The sequence below is a fragment of the Hylobates moloch genome, unplaced genomic scaffold (assembly GCF_009828535.3).
Source record: "Hylobates moloch isolate HMO894 unplaced genomic scaffold, HMol_V3 SCAFFOLD_83, whole genome shotgun sequence".
Taxonomy (NCBI): Eukaryota; Metazoa; Chordata; class Mammalia; order Primates; family Hylobatidae; genus Hylobates; species Hylobates moloch.
The window spans coordinates 83,680-110,740 of record NW_026652358.1 but is presented as its reverse complement, the minus strand read 5'-3'; the positions used below and the strand labels follow the sequence as shown (position 1 = coordinate 110,740).

The 27,061-nt window shown below is 50.3% G+C and overlaps 2 protein-coding genes across 9 annotated transcripts in view; both read right to left on the bottom strand.

Moving 5' to 3' along the window:
• Positions 1–11,966, bottom strand: part of FAM118A (family with sequence similarity 118 member A) — a 30,999-nt gene extending 19,033 nt beyond the window's left edge. For 3 of the 8 annotated variants that reach the window (XM_032147213.2, XM_032147215.2, XM_032147214.2), the window contains exons 1-2: positions 11,642–11,966; positions 120–311 (exon numbers count right to left, since the gene is read on the bottom strand). The gene's annotated coding sequence lies outside the window, so the exon portion shown is untranslated. The remainder of the gene's footprint in view (positions 1–119; positions 312–11,641) is intronic. The other 5 variants (XM_032147218.2, XM_032147222.2, XM_058434920.1 and 2 more) reach the window with 4 other exon arrangements.
• A 12,327-nt stretch (positions 11,967–24,293) lies between these two features.
• Positions 24,294–27,036, bottom strand: LOC116463912 (uroplakin-3a-like). The gene is made up of 2 exons (XM_032147224.2): positions 26,891–27,036; positions 24,294–24,608 (listed from the first exon to the last, which is right to left on the bottom strand). The coding sequence occupies exons 1-2, from the start codon at positions 26,971–26,973 to the stop codon at positions 24,449–24,451; spliced, it is 243 nt and encodes an 80-aa protein (XP_032003115.2). The 5' UTR covers positions 26,974–27,036; the 3' UTR covers positions 24,294–24,448.
• Between the last annotated feature and the right edge of the window lie 25 nt (positions 27,037–27,061).

Here is a 27,061-nt window from a genome sequence, read left to right as displayed (position 1 = left end):
CACTGGACTGGAGCATGGTCATTCTCGGCATCAGCACCAGCTCCAAGGCACCAGTCCTCCCCTCAGCCTTACTGAAATCCAGTCTAAAGAAGTCATCCAAGTAAAAAGCCAATTCTTACCTTATATAAAAATAGAAATCCCAAACCATCTGGGTCTCTATCACCAAGCTATCTCCATATTCTTTAATTTTTCCAAAATCAGACCAGGCATGGTGGCTCACGCTTGTAATCCCAGCATTTTGGCAGGCCAAGGTGGATTGCTTGAGCTCAGGAGTTCAAGACCGGCCTGGGCAATACAGCAAGATCCTGTCTCTACAAGAAATAAAAAAATTTGCCGAGCACGGTGGTGCATGCCTTAGTCCCAGCTACTAAGAAGGCTGAGGTGGGAGGGTGACCTGAGCGTGGGAGGGTGACCTGAGCCTGTGAGGTTGAGACTGCAATGAGCTGTGGCCACGTCACACCACTCCACTCCAGCCTGGGCAACACAGTGAGACCTTGTTTCAAAAATAAAAAATAAATAAAGAATAAAAATTTTCCAAAATCACATTTCCCCCCAATTCTAGAAATAATATCTACTATAAGCAAGGAAAAATACAGAAAAATAAGGTTTTGCCTATAATCCTATGACTGTGAGCAATAACTGTTAACATTTATATATTCCCTCTACTCTCTTTTAAAAATGTTTACAAGGGAGGCTGAGGCAGGAGAATCGCTTGAACCCAGGAGGTGGAGGTTGCAGTGAGCTGAGATCGCGCCACTGCACTCCAGCCTGGGCAACAGAGCAAGACTGTCTCAAAAACAAACAAACAAACAAAAGTGTTGACATAATTTGAGAACACAGTGCATATCCTACCTTTTCATGCATTAAAATAAATACATCTCCCTTATGTTATTAAAAACTATTCATAAATGTCAGTGTAATGTACATATATGGAATTCTCTCTTACTGACACATGTCTGATGCAGAATGTTAGTATAACACCCTGATGACCGACGTGGTGCACAAAGCCTGTATATTGTGAAATTATTTATTTAAGAGAGATTTCTGAGAAGAACTGCTGAGTTAGAGAGTATGAACACTGTAAAATATCTTAGACACATCACCAAACCGCTTTCCAGAAAAGTGGTCAGCAGAACACGTCAGTGCTTGCTTTGCCACATCCAAACCAGCACTGACTGAAAATTACTTTGGCAGAGTACGGTGGCTCACATCTGTAATCCCAGCACTTTGGGAGGCTGAGGCGGGAGGATCCCTTGAGCCCAGAAGTTCAAGACCAGCCTAGGCAACATCATGGGGAAACCCCATCTCTACAAAAAATACAAAAATTAGCCAACATGGTGGTGCTCATCTGTAGTCCCAGCTACTTGGAAGGCTGAATGGTAAAATCACCTGAGCCCAGGAGGTTGAGGCTGCAGTGAACCACGATTGTGCCACTGCACTCCAGCCTGGGTCGCAGAGTGAGACCCTGTCTTAAAAAAAAAGAAGAAGAAAAGAAGAAAGGAAGAACAGAAAAAGAAAAATTACGTTTTTTTTTTTTTTTAGATGGAGTCTCGTTCTGTCACCAGGCTGGAGTGCAGTGGCACAGGCCGGCACCACCACATCCAGCTAATTTTTGTATTTTTAGTAGAGACGGGATTTCACCATGTTAGCCAGGATGGTCTCGATCTTTGACCTCGTGATCCGCCTGCCTCAGCCTCCCAAAGTGCTGGGATTACAGGCATAAGCCACGGCGACTGGCTGAAAAATCACTTTTTCACATGTGTAATTTTCACTCACACACACACACACACACCGCCACTAGAATCAGGTTATCAAAAGTAATTTTCCAGGGTAAGGAAACAAGGCTTAATCAGTCCATAAGCATCATTAGATTGCAGAGCTAAATGGGATCCCGGTTATCCTCTGAAAAAGTACACAACTACCTAAGTCCATGCATATATTTTCCTAGGGAGAGTTCACAGCTTCCACCAACTCCCAAACATGTCTGCGACCTTACCCCAAACGCTAAGAAATCACAGTCTACAGGCAAAGAAAACGAGACTCACAGATGCCTGTAACCTGCCCCAGGGAAAGACTGGCAGAGTCTGGGCTGGGGCTTGGCCCTAACACTGATCCTTCTTCCCACTGAGGAGTTAACATCAGTCATCAAACTAATCTTTTGTTTTTTTTAATCTACTAGATACTTTCTAAGGAAAGTAACAAATGTTGAGTTTCTCCGCTGTATAATATAATCCCTCCACCATATATTAATAATATAAGCAACTCTGGACCCCACCCCTGAGATTTCAATGACTGATGTAACTGTTCACCAATCCTCAGTTTTACCAACTATGAAACATGGATTCTCGCCAACAGGCCGAGTTTTGAAAGCTCAGGCCTCTGTCTGAAAGTGCTCTGGCAGCTGGAACTGCTGAGTCCGACAGCTCAGGCTCTGGCCTGTGGATAAGGCTGCCCGCACACTTCCCTTCCCGGCCTCCTGCCGTGGGGCAGGACTCAGGAGCCACTCCTGTTCAATCCTGTTTGGAAGGGGACGATAAGAGGGCTCATCAGCTGACTAATTCAAGTGCCCCCTACTCCCACCCCCCAAAATAATCCACATCACTTCCAAGTAGTTACTCCTCCCTGTCTATGAGAAGGGCTTGTTTAGTTCAGCCTTCTGTACATGACATTTTAGAATATCTTTTAAACACGCACTGGTCAACCAGTGACGTAAAAAAATCACATGCCCAAAACTGTTACCACAGTAAAGAACTTTCAAGATCTACCTCTAGTTCTTTCAACTACTGTTCAATTGCTTTTGATTCTCCACATATACGTGATTATGGTTACAAATTCAAAACCTAAATACTGCATTTACACATCTTCAAAACAGTATGAACAAATTAAACTTTTGCAGGCTATATTTAACTCCGAAATTAAGTGGTTTCAAAGTTTCTCAAAAGAACAAGGTATCACTATTCCTAACACTTACGTAACAGGCCACAGCCTGCACTCCTGGGTGGTTTGTGGCTGGCTTAAGTGCTCAAAACCTCTTTCTCAGCCTGAACTACAGGTCTGGTGCTGGCTCCTCAGACAGTATTTCAAACAGAACCACACAGAGTCCAACCTCAATAGGCAGATGGGCCTCTAGACTTTAATACTGATGCATACCTTTAAGGATCAAAGGAGGCAACACGGAAAGTACCCAATTATATAAAAACTCAACACAGTAACTCTGCAACCTGAACTGCAGTTGCCCATATTTAGACATTTACAGTTCATTATCACACTACATGTTTAAAGACGTTACCTCATTTCCTGTTTTACAGCAGCATAAACATCGGAATCAAATCTCACAATAATCTAGAAATTACCCTAAATCTCCTCCTTGTTTTTAAACCAAAATCCAAGTAAGGTGATCTCCAAAGCACTCAGCACCAGGTCCTAGAAGTTTCAGCAGGACAGCAAGCTCCAGCGTTCTGCTCCCATCCAAACACCGTCTAAGCCAATCAGATCCCAGAAAACAGTAACAAAACCCTTCGGAGGCCTTTCAGACGCTGCATCTCTCGGTTTCCTTAGTGACTATGTCGTCACCACGGTTTGCAGGCCCAGAGCCAAGTCATCATAGCAACCCTTCTTTTTTTTCAAGGACCTATCAGCATTTCTGAAAGCAAAATCTGACCCCAGCAGAGATTCTTATAAGCAGTTCCTGTCTTTTTTAATCCAAAGCCAAAGTCTTACCAGGATGCTGTCTGCTTAGAACTTGAGATCACTAGCATTTTATAAACTAGCACAGAGTAGCTAGAGACTGTCTTATTCTTCAATCCCTGGCATCCAGCACTACGTAAACGTTCATCAAACGGAGTTCAATACAAAATAAAAGCTACCAAAATCGAACTTCTTATTTACAGGTAGTAAAACAAAGTACCTCACAACCCTACCGTGGTAGGATGTTAATGGCCCCGCCCCTCTCATGCCTGCTGGCAGCCACACCCTTCTACAGCCCCTCACGGACTCCAGGCTTAGCCATGTGACTTTTTGGCCACTGAGATATCGGCAAATGGGATAATGGGAAGCAAGTACAAGTCTGACACACCCTTTACCACACAGCCTGTCCTGGTGGAACTTTGCCCTGCAGAGCTCTGGCCTGCCACTTGGTGGGCAGCCGAGGTACCATCCACCGACACAAGAGCAAGGCTGCCTTGGGCCATGACTGCATAAGTGACCCCAGCGAGCCTGGCAGAAGAACCCGCTGGGCCAGGACCTGGGCCTGGCGCTGAGCTAGCAAATAGGCTGCGGCTGTTTAAACCCTGGTGGGACAGGGAGAAGCCCAGAGTGCCAAGGAAAACAGAGCAGATGGACGAACGAACATCATGAGGCTCTGTGAGGAGAGGGGAATGTGTGTCAAGAACTGTAATGACTAAAAGTGGCGTAACAAAAAAACCTTAAATTACTCGCTTTCCATTACAAGCTATATTTTCACTTAACAAGCACAAACCATCAATTGGAAGTGTCAAGATGGTGGGATCCTCAAAAGTATCCTTTAAGAAAACCTTTTTTTGTGTTTTGAGACGGAGTTTCGCTCGTTGCCTAGGCTAGAGTGCAATGGCGCAATCTCGGCTCACTGCAACCTCTGCCTCCCGGGTTCAAGTAATTCTCCTGCCTCAGCCTTCCAAGTAGCTGAGATTACAGGCAGACGCCACTACACCCGGATAAGTTTGTGGTTTTTCAGTAGAGACAGGTTTCACCATGTTGGTCAGAGGCTGGTCTCGAACTCCTGACCTCAAGCGATCCACCTGCCTCGGCCTCCCAAAGTGCTGGAATTACAGGTGTGAGCCACTGTGCCCAACTTTCTTAATTTCTTTCTATAAATAGATGATCACATGGGCTTTGAGCAGTTTCAAAAAGCAGGGAGATAAGGGTGTCCAAGCAGCATCTGATTACAATGAAGCAAGAAGGACTCAGAGTAAACACAAGCTCAAACTACATCCATCTCACACAGGAGTGAGTGGTGTCACATTTATTCGGCAAAGTTTCCGAATGCTCACCTTTAACTTACCTGTAGTCAATCCACCGTGATCATAAAATGACCCCAGAATTTGCAAAGAAAGTCAGACAAGGTCACTGTGACTACAAATGAGTTGATCTATGTTGAGCCCTTAGAGCAAAGCCCGGCAACACAGTAGGCTTTTAGTACCAGTATGACTACTGCCACTGTGACAAAAGCGCCTCAAACTAAGAAACCATTTATACATGTGCTACTGACAGGGGACAAGAGGCTTGGAAATCCTAATTTAATCTGTGTGGCCAGGGTGGATCCTAAGGACTGGAATGTCCTTACATGAGGCCAGAATCTATCCACTGCATTCTGACTACACCAAGGCAGCTCTGGAAGATGGGGAGCCTTCAAGCAAGCCCTTCCCAGCATGACCCTCAGCGTGACAGATGACTGCATGCCATGGAAGCTCAATGGCCAGACCCTGCTCATCAATATCTTCCTCTCCCTTCATTCTAGATGTGATTCCCACAAACTTCCTTTTTCACAGCAATCAGGTTTCCCACGTAGGCTTGGGACAGGAGAAGAGTGTGGCAGCAGAAATCACTGAGCAAGGCTGGATGTGGAGGCTCACACCTGTAATCCCAGCACTTTGGGAGGCCTAGGCAGCCGGATCACCTAAAGTAAGGAGTTCGAGACCAGCCTGGCCAACATGGTGAAACCGTGTCTCTAATAAAAATACAAAAATTAGCCAGGTGTGGTGGTGCACACCTGTAATCCCAGCTACTCTGAAGGCTAAGACAAGAGAATCGGTTGAACCTAGGAGGCAGAGGTTGCAGTGAGCCGAGATCGTGCCACTGCACTCCACACTGGGCAACAGAGCAAGACTCCATCTCAAAAAAAAAAAAAAAAATCACTGAGCAACAGTCTTCAAGCACATGTGACAGTCATATTTCTAACCACAAATGAATCATCTGCGATCTAGCTGATGGGTTTCTGGTGAGTTTGATTAGCATGACTAGGGTCACCTGAACTGGAAACAAGGCACAAATGGGCAAAAAATTAAGCTTCTGGAACTGCAAAGGAGAGGCTTAGCCTTGAAACCACAACACCCCCACCTGAAGCAGCATTAGGACTAAGGTGGAGAAAACACAGGATCTGGAGACAAGGAAATGCCACCGTTTCCCCAGCCAGGTAGACCCCTCTAAACCTGTTTCCCCGTCTCCCAAGTGGAGATTCCAACATGCGCATCACCGACTGGGCGGCTGCAGACTTTCAAGGGAGACGCATATCTGAAAGGTGCTTAATAAAGTGCACAATGTCTGTTACTCTCAACTGTCTCACGCCAGCACCACTCTTCCAAGGCAGTCACCACAACTACATTTCAGTGTAATCATGGTTCTGGTAAAACTTAATCTCAGCCATTACTAATAATAAGGGATCTTCAGGATGAGTTATTTTCTTCAATTTACAGAAAATATGAACCCTTATTTGAATGCACTCCACTTAACCAATTACTTTTTATTCTGTTGAACTTAATTATAATGGGAAAAATGCCTTATTTTGTAATGATGGAAATAAGTTAATTGGATTCCTGAAACCAGTCCCACCAAAGAGAGCTGCTTGGACGTATACACCCAAACCCGGAAAACAGCAAAACCCACCACTAGAAAAAGAATCTAATTCAAATTTAGTTTAATTTGGTCACAAATTAATTCAAAGAGCAACATTAATTACTGCCACTTTTTCAGCCCTTAATAAAGATTCAAGGGAAAATGCTAAGCATTTTACACGCACTATCTCAGTTAACCTCAATAACCCGATGAGGTGGCGACTGCTGTGACCCACAGCCTGGCCGAGGCCAACACCGAACCCTTCTAACAGGCCAGCCCCAAGTTGTGTATTACATATTCTTGCGCCTTTCCTCCTAACATCAGTGCAGCTTGAAATGGCAAACAAATATACCTGATATTTTACTGGGAACTCTGCCATCCACTAAAGCATTCAACGTTTTACATACAGTTTGTCCACCAGATGTGACACATTAACCCAAATAAACGTGTTACTTAACAAGCCAATGTTAAAACATGCCAAGACAGAGGCCAGGGGCTTGTGGACCCACCTGCCTTTACCCCACCTCGAGGGGATACGTAAGACGTGTTCTAGAAGGTAAACCTCCAACAAAATGTAAAATGACAGAATTTCAGAGCGGGCAGGATCTTAAAGGTTACATGAAACCAAATGCCCTAATTTTTCAGCAGTGAAAATTGAGACTGAGAGGCAGTGACTTTGTCAACTTCCCCCACGGGGCTGGGAACAAGCTATAAAGTAACTCCTGGCTCATGTCCCATACCCTTCCCACCGGCCTGGGCATTGTCTGGTCCACTGTGACCCCAACACTCTAAGGCACTCATTTCTACCTCTTTACCACCAAATCGTTACAAATAAGGCACACAGTTTAGTTTTCTACAGTTTCTCCTTCCCCGGAAATGTTGAAAGAGTTGCCATTAGGCAGACAGAAGAGGCGGCAGGCCGAGCAGCTCCAGGAAAAAGACCAGCCCCTGCACAGCGTGCTTATCACTCAACTGTCTATGTTAGTTTGGGGGGGTGGGAACAGATAAGGAGGGCCACATGGAGGAACAATGCCATCACTCAAGAGGACGGCATTTTCCTGACAAGGAGATGCTGCAGCCTCCTTGGGGGAAGGAAGTAGGATATAGGAGCAAGAGCCTGGCCAACAAATCAGTACTGGCTGAACTCCTTACTATCTGGGCAAGGACTCATTCCTGAGCCTATTTACTTTTTCTACAAAGGAAAGAATATCTTACACCTCCTAAGGTTGCTGGAAGCATTAAATGGAATAAAAGAACAAAGCCTGGAACAGTGTGCTTCCTACTACACCCTAGATGTGTGATGAGGAATCCTTCCTAGATTTAATTAAAATTAAGCTAATTAAATAAAATTACACAGCTGCGTCACACTAGTCATATTTTCAGTGTTCGGCAGCCACAAGCGGCCAGTGTGTACTGGACAGCAGTCATCACATTTTGGTTACTACAGGAAGTTCCACTGTGCAGTTATCCCTGAGTCTCTCTCTCCCTCACCTAAGTCCAGACTTCAACAAACATGTCCTGTAGATTTTTCTTCCTAAATCTGTTTAATCCATACCGTCTGCCACAGTCTTAAGGCCCTCACAACTTGGCTGGGAGCGGTGGCTCACACCTGTAATCCCAGCACTTTGGGAGGCCAAGGCGAATGGATTACCTGAGGTCAGGAGTTTAAGACCAGCCTGGCCAACATAGTGAAACCCCGTCTCTACTAAAAATACAAAAAGTAGCTGGGCAAGGTGGCAGGCACCTGTAATCCCAGCTACTTGGGAGGCTGAGGCAGGAGAATCGCTTGAATCTGGGAGGCAGAGGTTGCAGTGAGCCGAGATCGCACCATTGCACTCCAGCCCTGGCAGCAAGAGCAAAACTCCATCTCAAAAAAAAAAAAAAAAAAAAAATCCTCATGACGTGTCTGACACTGAAAGGCACCTGCTTCCAGTTCCAGCCCCTCTAGTCCTCTAGTCCCACATAGTCACCAGAGGGAAATTTCTGACACATCTGAACTCGTCTCCCCTCCAACAGCTTTCCATTTTGTTGAAATCTCTATTTGGTCTTCATCCTGTTTCCCGTCTTACTACTCCTAGAATCCTTGGAATCTCCAAAGCGTTGTCATTTTGTATGCTAATGAGCTGATTGACGCAGATAGGCCCTGGGCAGCTTCAGAAGGGGGCTTATCACCAGAAAGACCAAGGCAGGATTAGATCCTTGGAACTTTCAGCCCCACCCACTAACCTGGGGAAGAGAGGGCTAAAGATTACGTTGATCACCAAAGGCCAATGGTTTAATTAAGCATGCCTACATGTTTAAGAAGTCTCCATAAAAGGCCCAAAAAGGCTGGGTTCTGAGAGCTTCCTGAGAGATAAATACAAACATGCGGAAGTTTTTGGAGGATGGTACACCCCGGGGAGGGCACAGAAGCTCTGCATAGCATCCCCCACGCCTCACCCTATGCATCTTCTCATCTGTGTCCTTTGCAATATCTTTTATAACAAACCAGTAAACCTGAGTGTTTCCCTGAGTTCTGTGACCTGTTCTATAGCAATTTTGAGACAGAGTCTTGCTCTGTCTCCCAGGCTGGAATGCAGTGTCACAATCTCAGCTCATTGCAACCTCAGCCTTCTGGGTTCAAGGGGTTCTCGTGCCTCAGCCTCCTGAGTAGCTGGGATTACAGGTGCACACCACCATGCCCAGCTAATTTTTTGTATTTTTAGTAGAGATGGGGTTCTGCCATGTTGGCCAGGCTGGTCTCGAACTCCTGATCTCAGGTGATCTACCCTCCTCAGCCTACCAAAGTGCTAGGATTACAGGCGTGAGCCACCGCGACTGGCAAATTAATCAAACCTAAGGAAGGGTCATGGGAACCCCAACTTGAAGCTGATGGATCCGAAGTTCCAGAGGATCAAGCTTGTGACTGGTGTCCGAAGGGGTGGAGGGCAGTCTTGGGGGACTGAGCCCTCGACTTGCAAGATTTGATTCTATCTTCAGGTAGACAGTGTCAGAACTGAATTGGAAGACACCCAGTTGGCGTCTCTTGCACTAATGATTGCCCGCTTGGTGGCAGGGAGAAACTTCTCCCCACATTTGGTCACAGAAGACATCTCCGTTGATAGTCGTTGAGTCAGAGAATAGAAAAATCACGCTGGGTGTTTTTTCCACACACAGGTTCTCTTCAGGACCCCTAGCCCAGCATGGTCCTGGCCCACCTCTGAGACTCAGCCTCTCCCCACCCTGCCCCACTGCGTCCTGTGTGGTCATTAGACTATGGTGAAGCACACATACACGGTCACCATAAAGCACTAAGGTGACCACAGACCCTATGGTAATAGGACAAAAACCTCACTTAAAGTTCAGACCCCAGGCTCAGACAAGAAAGAGCGGGAACGAGTCTTCTGGGCCTGGGCTTTCGGAAGCTTAGCCCTGTTCCAGAAAGCCACAGTCCCCCACTACCACCGCCTTGGTCCAGGTCACCCCCATCTCTCACAGGGTCTTGCTTCCTCCAAAAAAGTCTCCCCACCACAGCCACATGGATCGTTCAAAAACACAACTCCCGCCCCCCTCCTCCCCAAGCCCTTCAATGGCCACCCACTCCCTTGAAGTACCAAACCCTCCACTCAGCTTAAACTGGGCATGCTTTGGTCCTGACTGGCTCTCAGAATCACACCCTCTTTCTTGTCACTCCCACCTCAAACCCAGTACTCTGCAAAAGTCCCAGCTTCTCCCATACCAGGTCTCTAGCGAGACACTTCTCTCACTTCCCCCCTGACCACTTCCCACCTTCCTTCAGCTCAGCTGCATCATTTCTCAGGACAATGGCAGGTGCAGTCGTTCAAGAAAGGGCCAAGGGCACGGTGGGCCTCCGGGAGCAAAGCTGGGTTCTCCGCACTTAGCATTCACTCCCACACCACCTTCACTAGGTGCGCTCCAGCCACACCTCCCGCCTTCCAACACTGTGTGCGGTGGCAGCCTCTCTGCCTTTTCACATACTGGCTTTCCCCTGGAAATGCCTGGAATGACCCTGGCAAACTTCTCCTCTAGCTCAACCTTCAAGAATCAGCTCACCTGCTACTTTGCATCTCCTCCCCACGACTCCTAAGACGCCCTCCTTAACACCCACCGCTTCCCCAGAATCCCACCCCTTCCCAGAATCCCATGCCCACCCAGATGTGTTCCCTGCCAGCGACGACGCAGCTTCCTCCAGATAAAAACGACCTACTTGTCTTATGCCCCAGGTCCCTAGGCCCTGACAGCAGGGACCGTGTCATCTCTATTTCCAGTGTCAATTCCTGGAGCCTATCAGGTGCTCAAAAAAAAAGTTAGTTCCTTGAATGAAAAAATTAAGGAGGAGACAACCTAAAAGCGTCCCCATGTGCCCTAACTCGCCCCCTCCCCGGTTCGGCCGCCCTCGGCTACCTCAGGTCTCCTGCTCTATCGACTGTCCTGTGGGGCCACATGAGTCTCGGCAGAACATTAAAAGTTAAACCCGGCCCTGCACCTGCAGGCGCGGGGACCACAGCTTAGGAGGTGGTCGTCGGGCGCGCTGTTACCGTCTTAAGTTATCATCAGCCCTGGGAACACTTCCACCCACGCCCCGCAGGTCCAGGGACCTCAAGTTGGAGAAACCTAGCCCTGAGATCTGGTCGGAGAGGGAGCCTCAGGGTGGGCGGCACGGGGGCCCGGGGTCTCGCGGGGCTAAGGACACTGGGAACCACGGCTCCCCCCAGGAAGATGCCCCGGGCCTGGGGGCTTCTGAGGAGGCTGCTGGAAGCAAGTCCCAAGGGAACCTCGAGAGTTTCCGGAACCAACAGTTCTCAGGGCCCACTAGCGGCCGGGGTTCTCAGGGGGTCTCGGAGTCCAGAGAAAATCTTGGAGTTTCGGGGTTCGCGGGCCTGGAGGGGCAGGGGGGCAGGGCGGATCCTGAGGGGGTCTCGGGGGCAGGGGCTCCAGGGGAAGAGCTGAGAGGGAGTCCTGGGGTCGCCCCGGGGCCGGAGCTTATCCTGAGGATCTTGGGGTCCCCAGGGTCTCCGGATGCAGGGACCGCGGGCCCGCCCCGCCCCCTCACCTGCGGCGCCTCTAAGACGCTGGTCCCAGCTCGCGCTCCCACCTCTTCTCTTCCGCAGCCGGCTACGCCTCCGGGGTCTCTCGGCGGCCTGGCGCCCCAGACGCTAGGCGGGGCAAGGGGATGGTTCTCGGGGAGGGGACTGCGCAGGCACGCGGGCTAGAAGCGAGAGCCAGAGCCGGAGCCGGAGCCCGAGCCGGAGCCGGAGCCCGAGCGGACGCCACGCCGCCTCCAGGCGCCCCTCCGCGTTAACCGACAGCGGCGCCGCCGCAAACCCTTCCTCCGCGCGCCCGCCCCCGCCGCGTGAACGTTCCGTACCGAAACCAACGGCCCGGCGGTCCCCGGAGGCCCCGCCCCGGGGAAGGGCGGAGCCAGGACGCGCGCCCCGCCCCGCCGCCAGAGCCGCTGGCACCGCCCACCTGGGTGACCACGGTCCCGCCCACCGGGGAGGCCACGCCCCCCCGGGGGGGGGGTCTCCAGCGCAGGCGCGGTCGAGTGTGCCGGGGAGGGCTTGTGCGGGAGAGCGCTTGGGCCCAGAGTCGGCGTCCCAGCCCTACCTGGCCCGGCGAGCCGCGCGTCCAGTTTCCTCGTTTGCAGAATGGGGGCGGGAGCACTTTTCAGGGACGTGGCAAGCATCAAGTGCGATCGGAAGCGCTCCTTTGCAGCTGCATCCTGCACCGCACAGCTTCTGTCCCCAACCCAAGACGGACCTAGACCTGAGGCTGGTCTCCGTCCCCCAACAGACTCCTGCCCGCTTAAATTGGCCAGTCACCAGCCCTACCTTCTTTCTTTTTCAGAGTGCTTGTCACTCTCCGAAATTAGGTGCGCTTCTGACTGGCTCCCACTTCCCATGAGAGCCGGTACCTTGTCCGTCTTGTCCACTGGGGGTTCCCAGAAGCCAGCACGGCGCTGGGCACACCATGGCCGCCCACATGTTTGTGCGTGCGTGAGTGTCTTCCCCGCGCTCTTCCCTCATCAAGAAATACTCTTCCCCGAGGCTGAGAATTTCTACTAAAAATACAAGAAATACTCCTTCCCAGCTTGGCCCCCTGACCCCTGACCCCTCGCGCATCCCTGTCCCAGGTGCCGCGTCCGTAAAGGGTGTGATCCTAGCACCTACCTTGGGGATATTGCGAGGACTAAGTGAGATTGTGCGTGGGTGGGCTGGGCACGGGCCCCCTAGCTATCTTATTACTCCTCGTTTGTCTGCCACTGAAGTCTTTCTCTTACGTAAACAAGACCCAATCCACTTCCTCTTCCCAGCCTGCCCTGCCCAACCTGGAGTCAATTATTACTTCCTCTCGCCTTGGCGCCTTTTTTTCCCGCCTGATTTTAAAGTTGGCTGTTAATATCTCCCCCTACCCTAGCCCACTAGGAAGCTCTCATTTTGTGACAGAAGGTAGTGTTGTGTTAGCGGCCTGTGAAATTTTAGGGGGGGCCAGAGCCCAGAAAACAGTGGGAGCAGTGACTCTGGGATGAAGAGGGCAGCCCCTGGCTGCTCTGTATGTGGGGTCAGGCACTCCCTGAGCACTTCGCATGCGTTCCTTCGTGGTGTTCCTGGAACAACCCTATGAGGAAGGCGTCTTCATTGTTATTCCAATTTAACAAGGGGAAGCTCAGGCCCAAGAGGTTGTGTAGTTCCATGCCTCAGCCCACACATGTAACCACCACTGCATACAGCTCCCCAACCCCTGGAGGTGCCACTTAAATGCAAAAAAAGGCCGATGGCTCATGCCTGTAATCTCAGCACTTTGGGAGGCCGAGGCGGGTGGATCACTTGAAGTCAGGAGTTCCAGACCAGCGTGGGCAACATGGCAAAACCTCATCTCTACTAAAAATACAAAAATTAGCCAGGCGTGGTGGCGGACACCTGTAATCCCAGCTGAGGCAGGAGAATCACTTGAACCCGGGCGGCAGAGGCAGCAGTGAGCTGAGATCATGCCACTTCACTCCAGCCTGGGCAACAGAGCAAGACTCTGTCTCAAAAAAAAATTTTTTTAATGCAAAAAATATATAATTCAGTTCATGAACACCTGCTCCTGTGCTGGGTGCTGAAGCCCTAGACCTGTGGGAGATGTGGCCCCTTCCCTCAAGGAGCTCCCAGGCCCCAGCAAGGATTTTGATTAACAGGACCTTATGGGCTGGGTGCTGCCGAGGTCAGTCAGACCCAAGACTCTGCGCAGGGCATCCTCTGAGGGGTGGTGGGACCAAAGCAATCATAACCTCCAGCCACGTTCAGCACCATCTGAGATAGGCTGGGGGCCTCAGCCCCTCCACCCAAAAACTCAGCCAGTCAGCCTTACAAGAGCAAGGACAGCAGGAAGGATGCCTCAGAAACGAGGGTTCCCCTCTTCCCCACATCTGAGACAGACACAGCTTTTTCTCAGGTTGCGGAAAGTTACTGAGAGACACTGTCCCCTGGGCACCTTGACCACTCTGAGTAGATAAGGGGGCAGATATGGCAGGTTGGCAAGAGGTCGGCGTGGTGCTAATGTGTGGGTGTGACACATCAGTGGGCCCTGTGGGGTGTCCGTGTCTGTCCCAGCCTCCACACAGCCGGTGTGAGCACAACTCACACTAATGAAGATGTGTGTGCACAGCAAGCCTTGTCACCAGGAGCCCAGTGACCAGACCCAGTCCATTTCTTTCCTTTTTAAAAGTTTTCAAATTATAATATATTTTTTAAATTTTTAATTAATTATTTTTCATGGAGACAGAGTCTCACCATGGTACCTAGGCTGGTCTTGAACTCTTGGGCTTAAGTGATCCTCCCACCTCAGCCTCCCAAAGTGCTGGGATTACAGGCATGAGCCACCGCATCCAGCCCAGACTCAATCTATTTGTGTATTGAGGGTACCTTGAGGGGCGTTGGTGCATTTGGCATGTACATACCTGTGTGGGGGCATATACACTACTGTGAATTGAGCACCTACTGTGTGCCAGGCACTATTCCAAGCTCTTCATAGGCATACCTTTCCTCACTGTCGCTGCCACCCTGCACGGTAGGTATTAATCTCCTTTAACAGACCAAAAAGCAGACTCAGAGGCTTTAGAGCAACTAGTCCAAGCTGGTAAGTGGGCATCTGCTTGGAATTGCTGCCAGGGTCTGTCTGGCTGCAGCAGGAGCTTTGCACTGTCAGAAAAGAGAGAGCCAACAGATTCACAGGCAGGGTCCCTGGTGGGATGCTCTCAAGAATGGACAGAAAGGACACCGGAGACCACCTAACAGTCCTCCCATCCTGGAGAGGAAGTTGTTGCTTTATTCGCTGGACAAACCCACATCATAACACATATATGCCCTGCACCGGTGTACAAGAACACACCCCACAGAGATAACACGCACCATGCAATATACACCCTCACACCATGTGTGTCATTACACATACATGCTGTAAACACACTCATGGTAAAGGAGCTAATTAAGCCTTTTAGAGCCTCCCCACATGCCACTCATGCCCATGTCTATTTCCTATAGAAACTCTCCTGCTGCTCCCTGCCTCTGGGCAGGCTGGCAGGAGGGGCTGTGATGCCATCGCTGAGCAGCAGGCGGGGTGTGTATGGCAGGCAGGGGAAGGAAAGAGGGGAGCCTGCACCTTGGAAAAGTCTCTCTGGCCCTCCTTCTCCATCTGCTCGTTTCCCTTTCCCCAGACCCCGCCCGTGCCCCAGCTCAGGCCCCCTTACTGCTGGCCTGGAAGTTTTGCAACAGGCTGCTCTGAGGTCTCCACTCACCAGTCCATGTCACCTGCCGCCAAGACATGCCATGTCCGGGAGGACTGGCAGGAGCACTGAACAATATCTACTGAACCACTGTGTAAGGAGCCAAGGACATAGTGGGAAAACCAGCCCTGCCCTCATGGAGCTGACAACATGGTGTGCCAGGCCCCTATTGACTCCAATGAGAATGGCACCGTGTCCAGGAGGCCGAAGAAGAGACCCAGAGCCAGTGAATGAGACATGGGGTTTATTGAGGACTTAGATACAAAAGTGATCCAGTGGCAGTGGGCTGGACAGGAGAAACACTATCATTTGTAAAAAGCGTGCAATTTATATAGCAATTTTTATGGAGCCCCCTCCACCTAGCAACCTCCATTTAAGCCACAACAAAGGGCCTGGATCCCCTGTACGACCTGCATTCCAAGGGACCAACAGGCCAGGGGTTCAGATCTCTTCATAGATAAGAAGTGAACCTCCTAGTTGGCCACTCCCAGATTCCTTAGCTCAGGACTCCAAACACACATTCTTCTTAGACCAAAGGGTGATTTTCAGGGTATGCTTAAGTTACTGCTGTCAGGTCCATCTGCCACTCACAGCGTAGTGGGTGGGGAAATGGACAATGAACCCGGGTGTCAGGGCGTGATGAGGCTATGAAGGTAAATGAAGTTGTGTAAGGGACAGATGTTGCTACAAAATTTAAAGGGCAAGACATAGACTGAAGAAATTTGCAAAATATATGTCGGACCAGGGACCCAATCTAGAATATAACAAGAACACTCACAGTTCAATAAGAAGGGGCCAGGCGCGGTGGCCCAAGCCTGTATTCCCAGCACTTTGGGAGGCTGAGGTGGGAGGATTGCTTGAAGCCGGGAGTTTGAGACCAGCCTGGGCAACATAGTGAGACCCCTGTCTCAACTAAAAAAATTTTAAAAATTAGCCAGACATGGCCGGGCGCAGTGACTCACGCCTGTAATCCCAGGACTTTGGGAAGCCAAGGCGGGTGGATCACCAGGTCAGGAGATTGAGACCATCCTGGCTAACACAGTGAAACCCCGTCTCTACTAAAAAAAATACAAAAAATTAGCTGGGCGTGGTGGTGGGCGCCTGTAGTCCCAGCTGCTCAGGAGGCTGAGGCAGGAGAATGGCATGAACCTGGGTGGCGGAGGTTGCAGTGAGCCGAGATTGCACCACTGCACTCCAGCCTGGGCTACAGAGAGAGACTCCATGTCAAAAAAAAAAAAAAAATTAGCCAGACATGATGGTGCACCTCTGTAGTCCCAGCTACTTGGGAAGCTGAGAAAGCAGGAGTGCTTGAGTGAAGGAGTTGGGAGGTTTCAGTGAGCTATGATTGTGCCACTGTGCTCCAGCCTAGGTGACAGAGTGAGACCCTGTCTCTAAAACAATAAATAAGAAGGTCAACAACTCAATCTTAAAAATCTGTGTAAGGCTGGGCACAGTGGCTCACACCTATAATCCCAGCACTTTGGGAGGCCAAGGCTGGCAAATTGCTTGAACCCAGGAGTTCAAGACCAGCCTCAGCAACATGACGAAACTGTGTCTCTACAAAAAATATAAAAATTAGCTGCATGTGGTGGTGCACGCCTGTGGTCCCAGCTACTCGGGAGTCTGAGATGGAAGGACCACTTGAGCCCAGGAGGCAGAGGTTGCAGTGAGCCGAGATCGCGCCACTTCACTCCAGCCTGCGTGACAGGGCGAGACCCTGTCTCAAAAAAATAAAAAAAATAAAAAAAATAAAAAACACTGGGCAAAAGATTTGAACACATACTTCCCCAAAGATATATGGATGACAAATAAGTACCTGAAAGCATGCTCAACTTTATTACTCATTAGGAAAACGCACATCAAAAACACAATGTGATACCACTATACACCCACCAAAATGGCTAGAATAAAAAAGAGAGATGACGCCAATTGCAATTGCTGGTGAGAATGCAGAGAAACTGGACCTTCCATACATTGCAGGTGAGAGTGTAAAGTTGTACAGTCACTCTGGAAAATAGTTTAGCAGTTTCTTTTAAAAGTAATTTGCGCCGGGCGCGGTGGCTCGCACCTGTAATCCCAGCACTTTGGGAGGCCGAGGCGGGTGGATCACAAGGTTGGGAGATGGAGACCATCCTGGCTAACATGGTGAAACCCCGTCTCTACTAAAAATACAAAAAATTAGCCGGGCGTGGTGGCGGGCGCCTGTAGTCCCAGCTACTAAGGAGGCTGAAGCAGGAGAATGGTGTGAAACCGGGAGGCAGAGCTTGCAGTAAGCTGAGATCGCACCACTGCACTCCAGCCTGGGCGACAGAGCAAGACTCCGTCTCAAAAAAACACAAAAAACATAAAAGTAATTTACACTTACCAAAACATCCAGCAATTGTGCTCTTGGGTATTTATCCCACAGAAATGAAAACTATATTGATATAATAGCCAAAAACGGGAAACAACCCAAATGTCCTTCAGTGGGTGAATGGTTAAACAAACTGTGGCACATTTATATTGTGGAATACTACTCAGCAATAAGTAGGAGGCCGGGCACGGTGGCTCACGCCTGTAATCCCGGCACTTTGAGAGGCTGACGGGGGAGGATTGCCTAAGGCCAGGAGTTCAAGACCACCAGCTAGGGCAACATGTTGAGACCCTGTTGCTACAAAAAATACAAAAAGAACACACTCTTTTTTTTTTCTTTTTTTTTGAGACAGTATCTCACTCTGTCATCCAGGCTGGAGTGCAGTGGCGTGATCTCGGCCCACTGCATCCTCCACCTCCCGGCTTCAAGTGATTCTCCTGCCTCAGCCTCCCAAATAGCTGGGATTACAGGCGCCCGCCACCACGCCCAGCTAATTTTTGTATTTTTAGTAGAGACAGGGTTTCATGATGTCGCCCAGGCTGATCTTGAGCTCCTGTCCTCAGGTGGTCCACCTGCCTCAGCCTTCCAAAGTGCTGGGATTACAGGCATGAGTCACCACCTACGGCCAGAATGTACTATTGATATATGCAATCATTTGAATGGATCACAAGGAAATTATGCTGCATGAAGAAAAGGCAATCCTTTAAAGTTACATAAACTCTATGATTCATTTCTAGAACCGTTTTTCTATTTTATTTTTATTTTCATTTTTAATTTTGTTTTTATCATCCAGCCCAAAATGTCATATAGAACAGTTTTTTTGTTGTTTTTTTAATTATTATTATTATTTTTTTGAGACGGAGTCTCACTCTGTCACCCAGGCTGGAGTGCAGTGGCGCGATCTCGGCTCACTGCAAGCTCCGCCTCCCGGGTTCACGCCATTCTCCTGCCTCAGCCTCTCCGAGTAGCTGGGACTACAGGCGCCCGCCACCACGCCCGGCTAATTTTTTGTATTTTTAGTAGAGACGGGGTTTCACCGTGGTCTCGATCTCCTGACCTCGTGATCTGCCCGCCTCGGCCTCCCAAAGTGCTGGGATTACAAGCGTGAGCCACCGCGCCCGGCCTTAGAACAGTTTTTAAATGACAACATTGTCAAGATGGAGAACAGATTAGTGATTGCCAGGGTTTGGGGCTGAGGAAGTGGTGCGTGTGGCTGTGCAGGGGTGCAGGAGCCTTGTGGACACGAAGCAGTTCTGTATCTTGATTGTGTTGATGGTAACCCAAAGCTACATATTTGATAAAATTACATAGAACTACACACACACACACACACACACACACACACACACACACACACACACACGAGCACTTGTGGCTGGTGGAAGCTGAATAAGCTCTGTGTATCGTACCAATTTGAATGTCCTGGTTTTTGGCATAACTATGTTGTAGTTATATGAGGCATTAACACGGGGAGAGGCTGGGTAAAGGTGCCCAGGACTTCCCTGTACATTTCTTTTTTACAACTTCCTGTGAATCATTTCAAAATAAAAAGGTTTCCTATAAAAAATGTACAAACACTTTGGAAAACAGTTCGGCAGTTTCTTTAAAAATTCATCATACCCCGCGGCCAGGCGCTGTGGCTCACACCTGTAATCCCAGCACTTTAAGAGGGTGAGGCGGGCGAATCACCTGAGGTCAGGAGTTCGAAACCAGCCTGGCCAACATGGTGACACCTGTCTCTACTAAAAATACAAAAATTAGCCGAGTGTAGTGGTGCACACCTGTAATCCCAGCTACTCAGGAGGCTGAGGCAGGAGAATTGCTTGAACTCGGGAGGCGGAGGTTGCAGTGAGCCAAGACCGTGCTACTGTAATCCAGCCTGGGAAACAGAGTGAGACTCTGTCTCCAAAAACAAAGGGGCTGAGGTGGGCAGATTATTTGAGGCCAGGAGTTTGAGACCAGCCTGGCCAACATGGCGAAACCTCATCTCTACTAAAAATACAAAAAATTAGCTGGGCGTGGTGGGGCTTGGGAGGCTGAGGCATGAGAATTGCTTGAACCTGGGAGGCAGAGGTTGCAATGAGCCAAGATCGCGTTGCAGCCTGAGACTGCCTCAAAAAATATATATATTTTCATCATACCCCCATGATATGACTCAGCCATTCCACTCTCCAGTATTTACCCAAGAGAAGTGAAAGCAGATGTCCACAGAGAGACCTGCACGTGAGTACTCACAGCAGCTTTATGTGTGATAGCCCCGCACTGGAAACAAAACAGGTCAATGATGGATCCACACATTGTAGAATATTCACACAGTGGGATACTTCTCGGCAAGGAAAAGGAGCAAAGTGTTGATACACGCAGCAGGATGATGAATCTCAAAATAGTTATGCTGAGTGAAGGAGGCCAGACACAAAAGAGAACATACCATGTGGTTCCATTTATATAAAAATTATAGAAACTGCAAACTAATCTTTAGTGATGGAAAGAAGATTAGGCTGGGTGCGGTGACTCACGCCTGTAATCCCAGCACTTTGGGAGGTTGAGGTGGGCAGATCACTTGAGGTCAGGAGTTTGAGACCAGCCTGGTCAACATGATGAAACCCTGTCTCTACTAAAAATACAAAAAATAGCCTGGAATGGTGGCTCATGCCTGTAATCCCAGGTACTCAAGAGGCTGAGGCAGGAGAATCACTTGAACCTGGGAGGTGGAGGTTGCAGTGAGCCAAGATTGTGCCATTGCACTCCAGCCTGGGCAACACAGTGAGACTGCCTCAAAAAAAAAAAAAAAAAAAAAAAAGGATCACTGCAATACAGGGTGGGCAGAGGTGGGACGGAGGGATTACCAAGAAGCCCAAGGAAGTTTCTGAGGGAGATGGATGTTATCACCATCGCAGTGGAGTTTTCACAGGTGTATACATTTGTTAAAACTCATCAGGCCGGGTGCAGTGGCTCACACCTGTAATCCCAGCACTTTGGGAGGCCGAGGTGGGCGGATCACAAGGTCAGGACTTCAAGACCAGCCTGGCCAATATGGTGAAACCCCATCTCTACTAAAAATACAAAAATTAGCCAGTCATGGTGGCGGGCGCCTGTAGTCTCAGCTACTCAGGACGCTGAGGCAGGAGAATCCCTTGAACCCGGGAGGCGGAGGTTGCAGTGAGCCGAGATCGCGCCACTGCACTCCAGCCTGGGCGACAGAGAGAGACTCCCTCTCAAACAAAACAAAACAAAACAAAACAAAACAAAACAAAACAAACAAAAAGACTCATCAGCTATGTTCTAAATAGGTGCATCTACATCAGTGATGCCCCAATAAAGTGGGAAAATCAAGCTGGGTGAGTTGACAGAGGGTGATGAGGAACAGGTGCCCTTTTATTTAGGGTGCCAATTCTGTCCAAGATTCTGCTCTGACAATTCCTCGGGGATTTCTGTTCTTCTGACCGCATGGGCGGCTCCCAGGTTTCCTAAGCCTGGGACTCCAGGCTCCATTGGATAAAACTGAATGGCATCCCTTGTGATTAGCCTGAACTCTGAAGAAATTACCCATTTGGGAGCAGCCTTCCCAAGCATCTGACCCTTTTTACACAGATGAGATCAGGAGAGCCCAGAAAGGTTACCTCCTTGCCCCAGATCACACAGCACACCTAGGGTGAGTAGCTAACCCATGAGCCATGGCTGGAGTGGGAGGAAGATGAAGCCGCCTCTGTGTAGAAGTAGGAAGCTCAGCTGTTAAGTCCCTGCCATCCCGGCCATGGCAGATGAGTCCTACAGACTTGGAGAAGCGAGCCAATAAAACTGCTTCTGCATGGATTTATAATTAGCAGTTTCTGTGAAGCCTGAGTCCAGCCTAGAGCTCAGGAGCCAAGCGTAGCAACTCCCACTCACCCCCACCACCAGCTTGGGCTATTCAGCTCAGGGGGATTGGGGAGAGCTGATTGGAAGCTGGCAAGGGCTTGTCCTACCCCCTCGGAATCCAAACTTACTGCCTCTCCCCTGGTGCTGCCTAGGAGGGGCCTGGGATCCACATTCTGCAAGGACCCATCCAAAGAGGAGGAGCTGTTTTGTCTGCAGAAGTGTGGGTGGAGGGCCGGGTGTGGTGGCTTACACCTGTAAGCCCAGCACTTTGGGAGGCCGAGGCAGGCGGATTACCCAAGGTCAGCAGTTCAAGGCCAGCCTGGCCAACATGGTGGAACCCTGTCTCTACTAAAAATACAAAAATTAGCCTGGGCGTGGTGGTGGGTGCCTGTAGTCCCAGCTACTCGAAAGGCTGAGGCAGGAGAATCACTTGAACCGGGGAGGCGGAGGTTGCAGTGAGCTGAGATGGCACCACTGCACTCCAGCCTGGGTGACAAGAGCGAGACACTGTCTCAAAAAAATATATAAATAAATATATACATATATATATAGCTCCTTAAAGTGGATGCCTCATTCCTTCCATGAACACGGAGCACAAAACACGTGTCCAATAAATAACGACGCGAGTGACTATTATGATGAGCAAACTCTTTCCCCTCCTTGCTGTGTGCTGGGTGGGGTGGGGGTCACAAAAATGGATCCAACCTTTACCGGCCCTCCAGTAGCTCAGTCTAGACGCTGCAGAGACACTCACCAGCCAGAGCATGGGGGCTGTAATGTAGCGGGGAGCAAGGATACCAGTGGACACGCACTGTTCCACTTCACCCTCACCCCCACCGTGTGTGGTCCCCATTTACAAATGAGGAAATGGAGGCTGCAGGAGGTGGCGTAGCTCCTCCAGAAGCACTTGCTGAAAGGTCACCTGGCTGAAAGGTTAAGTCAGACCCCTCTGACTTCAGAGTGACTGCAGTTTACTGCCTCGGCAGCCTCTCCCAACAGTCTGTTTGGGGACAGAAGCGGGAGGAATTAATACTCTCTGGGGAGGCCGGGTGCGGTGGCTCAGGCCTCTAATCCCAGCACTTTGGGAGGGTGAGGCGGGCGGATCACGAGGTCAGGAGATCGAGACCATCCTGGCTAACGCAGTGAAACCCCATCTCTACTAAAAATACAAAAAATTAGCCAGGCATGGTGGCACGCGCCTGTAGTCCCAGCTACTCGGGAGGCTGAGGCAGGAGAATCACTTGAACCCGGGAGGCGGAGGTTGCTGTGAGCCAAGATTGTGCCACTGCACTCCAGCCTTGTCGACAGAGCAAGACTCCTTCTCAAAAAAAAAAAAAAAAAAAAAACTGCAGACTGGGTGGTTTGGAAACAACAGAAATTTCTCTCTCACAGGTCTGGAAGCTGGACATCTGGGATCGGGGTGCCTGCATGGTGGGGCTCTGACGAGGACCGCCTTCTGTGTCACACTCTGCAGCTTTCTCACTGTATCCTCACATGTGGAAAGAGGGCTCCACCCTCACGCCTCATCTCCTTCCAAAGGCCCCACCTCCAGATCCCATCACAGCGAGTGTTAGGGTTTCACCCCATGAGTGTCGAGGGACACAAACATTCATTGCTTAACGGTGGCCCTCGGGTAAGTGTCTGGTCCACCTGGGGCACCCACCAGCCTGCCTGGGCTGTGATATTTGTAGTGCTTGGGTAGCATCCACTCTGTAACCAACCCTGCTCTGACAAACCACATCTTCCTTCAGCAACAGGAAGACGGACTGTGATTTTGTCTTGCACACCCAATGGGGAAGCAGTCTTTCTGCCTGGCTCAGAAGAGAGAGTTGAAGCTTTTGAATGGAGACCCTAGACTGGGACAGCCCCTTCATCCCCCAGGCTGACCTGGTGCCCCCTCCCGGGCGTCCGGCAGCCTCAGCCCAGAAGGGACAGCTTCTGTCCTCTGGTCTTCCTGCTGGAGTGGGAGTGCACTGAGGCCTGGGGCAGGGGGTGCTGGGCAGCTCTTCTCTTTTGCTAGCCAGGTGTGCGTGGCCTCGGAAATTCACCATTTCCACCAGCCCATGTTACAGATGAGAAGACTGGGACTAGGGGCTTAGAGGGTAAGGGAGGGTCAACCAACTTGTTTTTTGTTTGTTTGTTTGTTTTTTGAGGCAGAGTTTTGTTCTTGTCGCCCAGGCTGGAGTGCAATGGCACAATCTCGGCTCACTGCAAAATCTGCCTCCCGGGTTCAAGATATTCTCCTGCCTCAGCTTCCCGAGTAGCTGGGATTACAGGCATGCGCCACCATGCCCGGCTAATTTTGTATTTTTAGTAGAGACAGGGTTTCACCATGTTGGTCAGGCTGGTCTTATACTGCTTACCTCAGGTGATCTGCCCACCTCGGGCTCCCAAAGTGCTGGGATTGCAGGCATGAGCCACCGCGCCCAGCCTGTTTGTTTTTTGAGACAGTATCTCGCTGTGTTGCCCAGGCTGGAGTGCAATGGCACGATCATAGCTCACTGCAGCCCTGCCTTCCTGGCCTCAAGCGATCCTCCCACTTCAGCCTCCTGAGTCCCTGGGACTACAGGCATGTGCCACTGCCTGGCAACTCACATGCCATAGCCTTGACTGAAAATTAGTCCCCTGCTCCCACCCACCCTGTAGAGAAACAATTCAAGCGCTCAGTTTGACATTGATTCATTCATTCACCTTCTCACTCATTCATTCTGTAAGTAGTTACTGAACTAGAACTCATCAGAAGATTTTATTAAGGGTTTTCCTGCAGTTGGAAGGACAAGCCCTGTTTCACCTTCCCTGAAGTCAGGATGTGACAACCACCGCTGCAGGGCCCGGGGCAAGGCCAGAGAGGAGGATGCTGCTGCCCAGGGGTGGTGCTGGGCTCAGTCCTGGAGCTTGCTGGAATACACCTCAGCCCTGTCCAGTGGTGGCCCCCGGTTCACGGACGTGTAGGAAGACTCCGAGGCCCCCAGTGACTTGGGAACAGCCTCCTGAGTGATTTGGGAGTCGTGAGTCATTTCCCCATCAGAACTCCCCATGTCCCTGTCCAAGGGGATAGAAAGACCCAGGATTAGGGGAACAGAGGAAACCCAAATGCCTTTAGCTGCTTGGGGACCTTCATACTCAGACATAGCTTTCACAGATACCGTCTTCGTAGACATGAATTCAATCAACCCATCTTTCTGGAGTGCTGACCCGCACCAGGCCCTGGGAATAAGGAAGAGGTCCACCTTTTGGAACGATGTGAACAACTTACAGGTCTTATTGGGAGCTGGACAATTTGAGGCCATTGTCCCATATTCCCAAAGAGCTAAGGTTGCAGGGGGAGACTGACTGCAACAGTGACCACGCAGCATGTACAAGCGCAGGTGGGAGCTGCAGGAAGGCTTTCTGGGGGAGGCAGCAGCTCATGTGGCCCTAAAGAAGGTGTGTGGGCTGGGCGCAGTGGCTCACATCTGTTATCCCAGCACTTTGGGAGGCCAAGGCAGGTGGATCACCTGAGGTCAGGAGTTCGAGACCAGCCTGGCCAACATGGTGAAATCTTGTCTCTACTAAAAATACAAAAAAATTAGCTGGGCGTGGTGATGGTCACCTGTAATCCCAACTACTCAGGAGGCTGAGGCAGGAGAATTGCTCGAACCTGGGAGGCGGAGGTTGCCATGAGCCGAGATCGCACCATTGCACTCCAGCCTGGGCAACGAGAGCGAAACTCCGTCTCAAAAAAAAAAAAAAAAAAAGGAGTGTGGGGGAAGAGAAAGGCAAAAGGAGTGTGGGGGAAGAGAAAGGCATTCAAGTGTGGGGTCAGCACATGGTGGGTGTGAGGCAGGAAGGGCTGAGGAGTATCTGGAGCGATAGTACAGATCGCAGTTTGGTGCAGCTGGAGCCGGAACAGAATGGAGATAGCAGGGGGAATACATGGAAAAGCTGGAGCTGAATTCAGATAACGGGGTCTTTCATGCCAGATCAGGGCACTGTCCAAAAGGAAGGAGGAACATTGCCATGTTCTGACTGCTCCCGGGTGCAGCCAGGCAGAGTTTCTGGGAGGCTGATATCATCTATTTTGTTTTTGTTCACTTAAATGTCAGAGTCATTTGTCATTAAATGGTAAAGGTAACACAGCCTGGGACCAGAACCCAGAGTTGGGGGCCTACAACCTGGGACTCGGGACTCCACTCACACCTCTGATTTGTGTCAGCATTGGATGAGGACTCGAGGTCTCCCGGGGGGTGTACCAGGGTTAGCAGGGCTGGGGGTGTGGAAGACAGGTGAGCCCACAGTCCACCAACCTGATTCGCAAGTTCTCAGCCTCCTTCCTCACTCGATCTCCACCCACCCCACCTATATTTTCCTGCCTGGCTAGTTTCCATGGATCCACTTAATTATACCTACTCCAAGAAACTTTCCGATCTGCTCCACCCCTACCCACACTGGGACCTCTCTCAGTCTTCAAAGTCCCCTGGGCCTCCCTGCCTCCCTGCCTCTCACTGAGGAGCACTCTGCTGATGAGAGTTTGCTCACGCTGACCCTTCCTCCAGGAAGGCCACCCTGATGCTCCAGGCAGCACCCCTCCGCCCTCCTCTGGATTCCCACGGCACCTTGGTTTGTCCCCTGCCTGGTCTTCCCAGGGGCTAGTGGGCTGTGGGCTCACCTGTCTTCCCACGCACAGCCCTGCTAAACCCGGTACACCCCTCAGGAGACCTCAAGTCCTCATCCAAAGGCGACACAAATCAGAGGTGTCAGTGGAGTCCAGAGTCCCGGGTTCTAGGCCCCCAACTCTGGGTTCTGGTCCCAGGCTGTGTTGCCTTGGGCCACTCTGACCCCCTCTGGGCCTTAGTTTCCCACTGTGTACTGCAAGTAGGTGTATTATAATGACAACGAAAGCAAATACTTGTTGAGTTCCCAGGCATTGCTCTAGAGACTCTATAGAGATTATTCCACTTAATCTTCACAACTCCGTGAGATGACTAATATTTATTATTTCCATTTTCCAGATGGGGAGACTGAGAACAGAAGGATAGCAAGCCATACCTAAGGTTGCATAACTCTTAAGTGTCAGAGCTAAGATCGGAATCGGCAGTCCGCCCACAAGCCCAGGTGCTGAGTCCCACCCTTCCCAGCTGAGCAACTTGACTTTGATGGTCCTCCTGCTTTGAAATCCCAGGACTCTGCTCCCTCTTCACCAGACCCCACCCACGGGGCACAGGGTAGCTTCCTTGCCTTCCGGGCCATCCCCTGCCTCGGAGGACCCCGCTGCTGAGTCCCTGCAAGCCAAATGTGTCTGGCATGTCCCTGGGGTCCAGCCCTCCCAGCTGGCAGGTACTTACACGAAGCTGAGGACAATGGCGCCAGCAAAACCCACAAGTAGAAAGAAGGGCAGGGAGCCCAGGATGGAAGTGATGACGATCATGCCTCCGCTCCGCCGGCCTGGCCACGTGTCAATCGTCGAGTATGGGGTGACTGTGGTGGGATGCAGCCTAGTTACTCCCCAGACACCA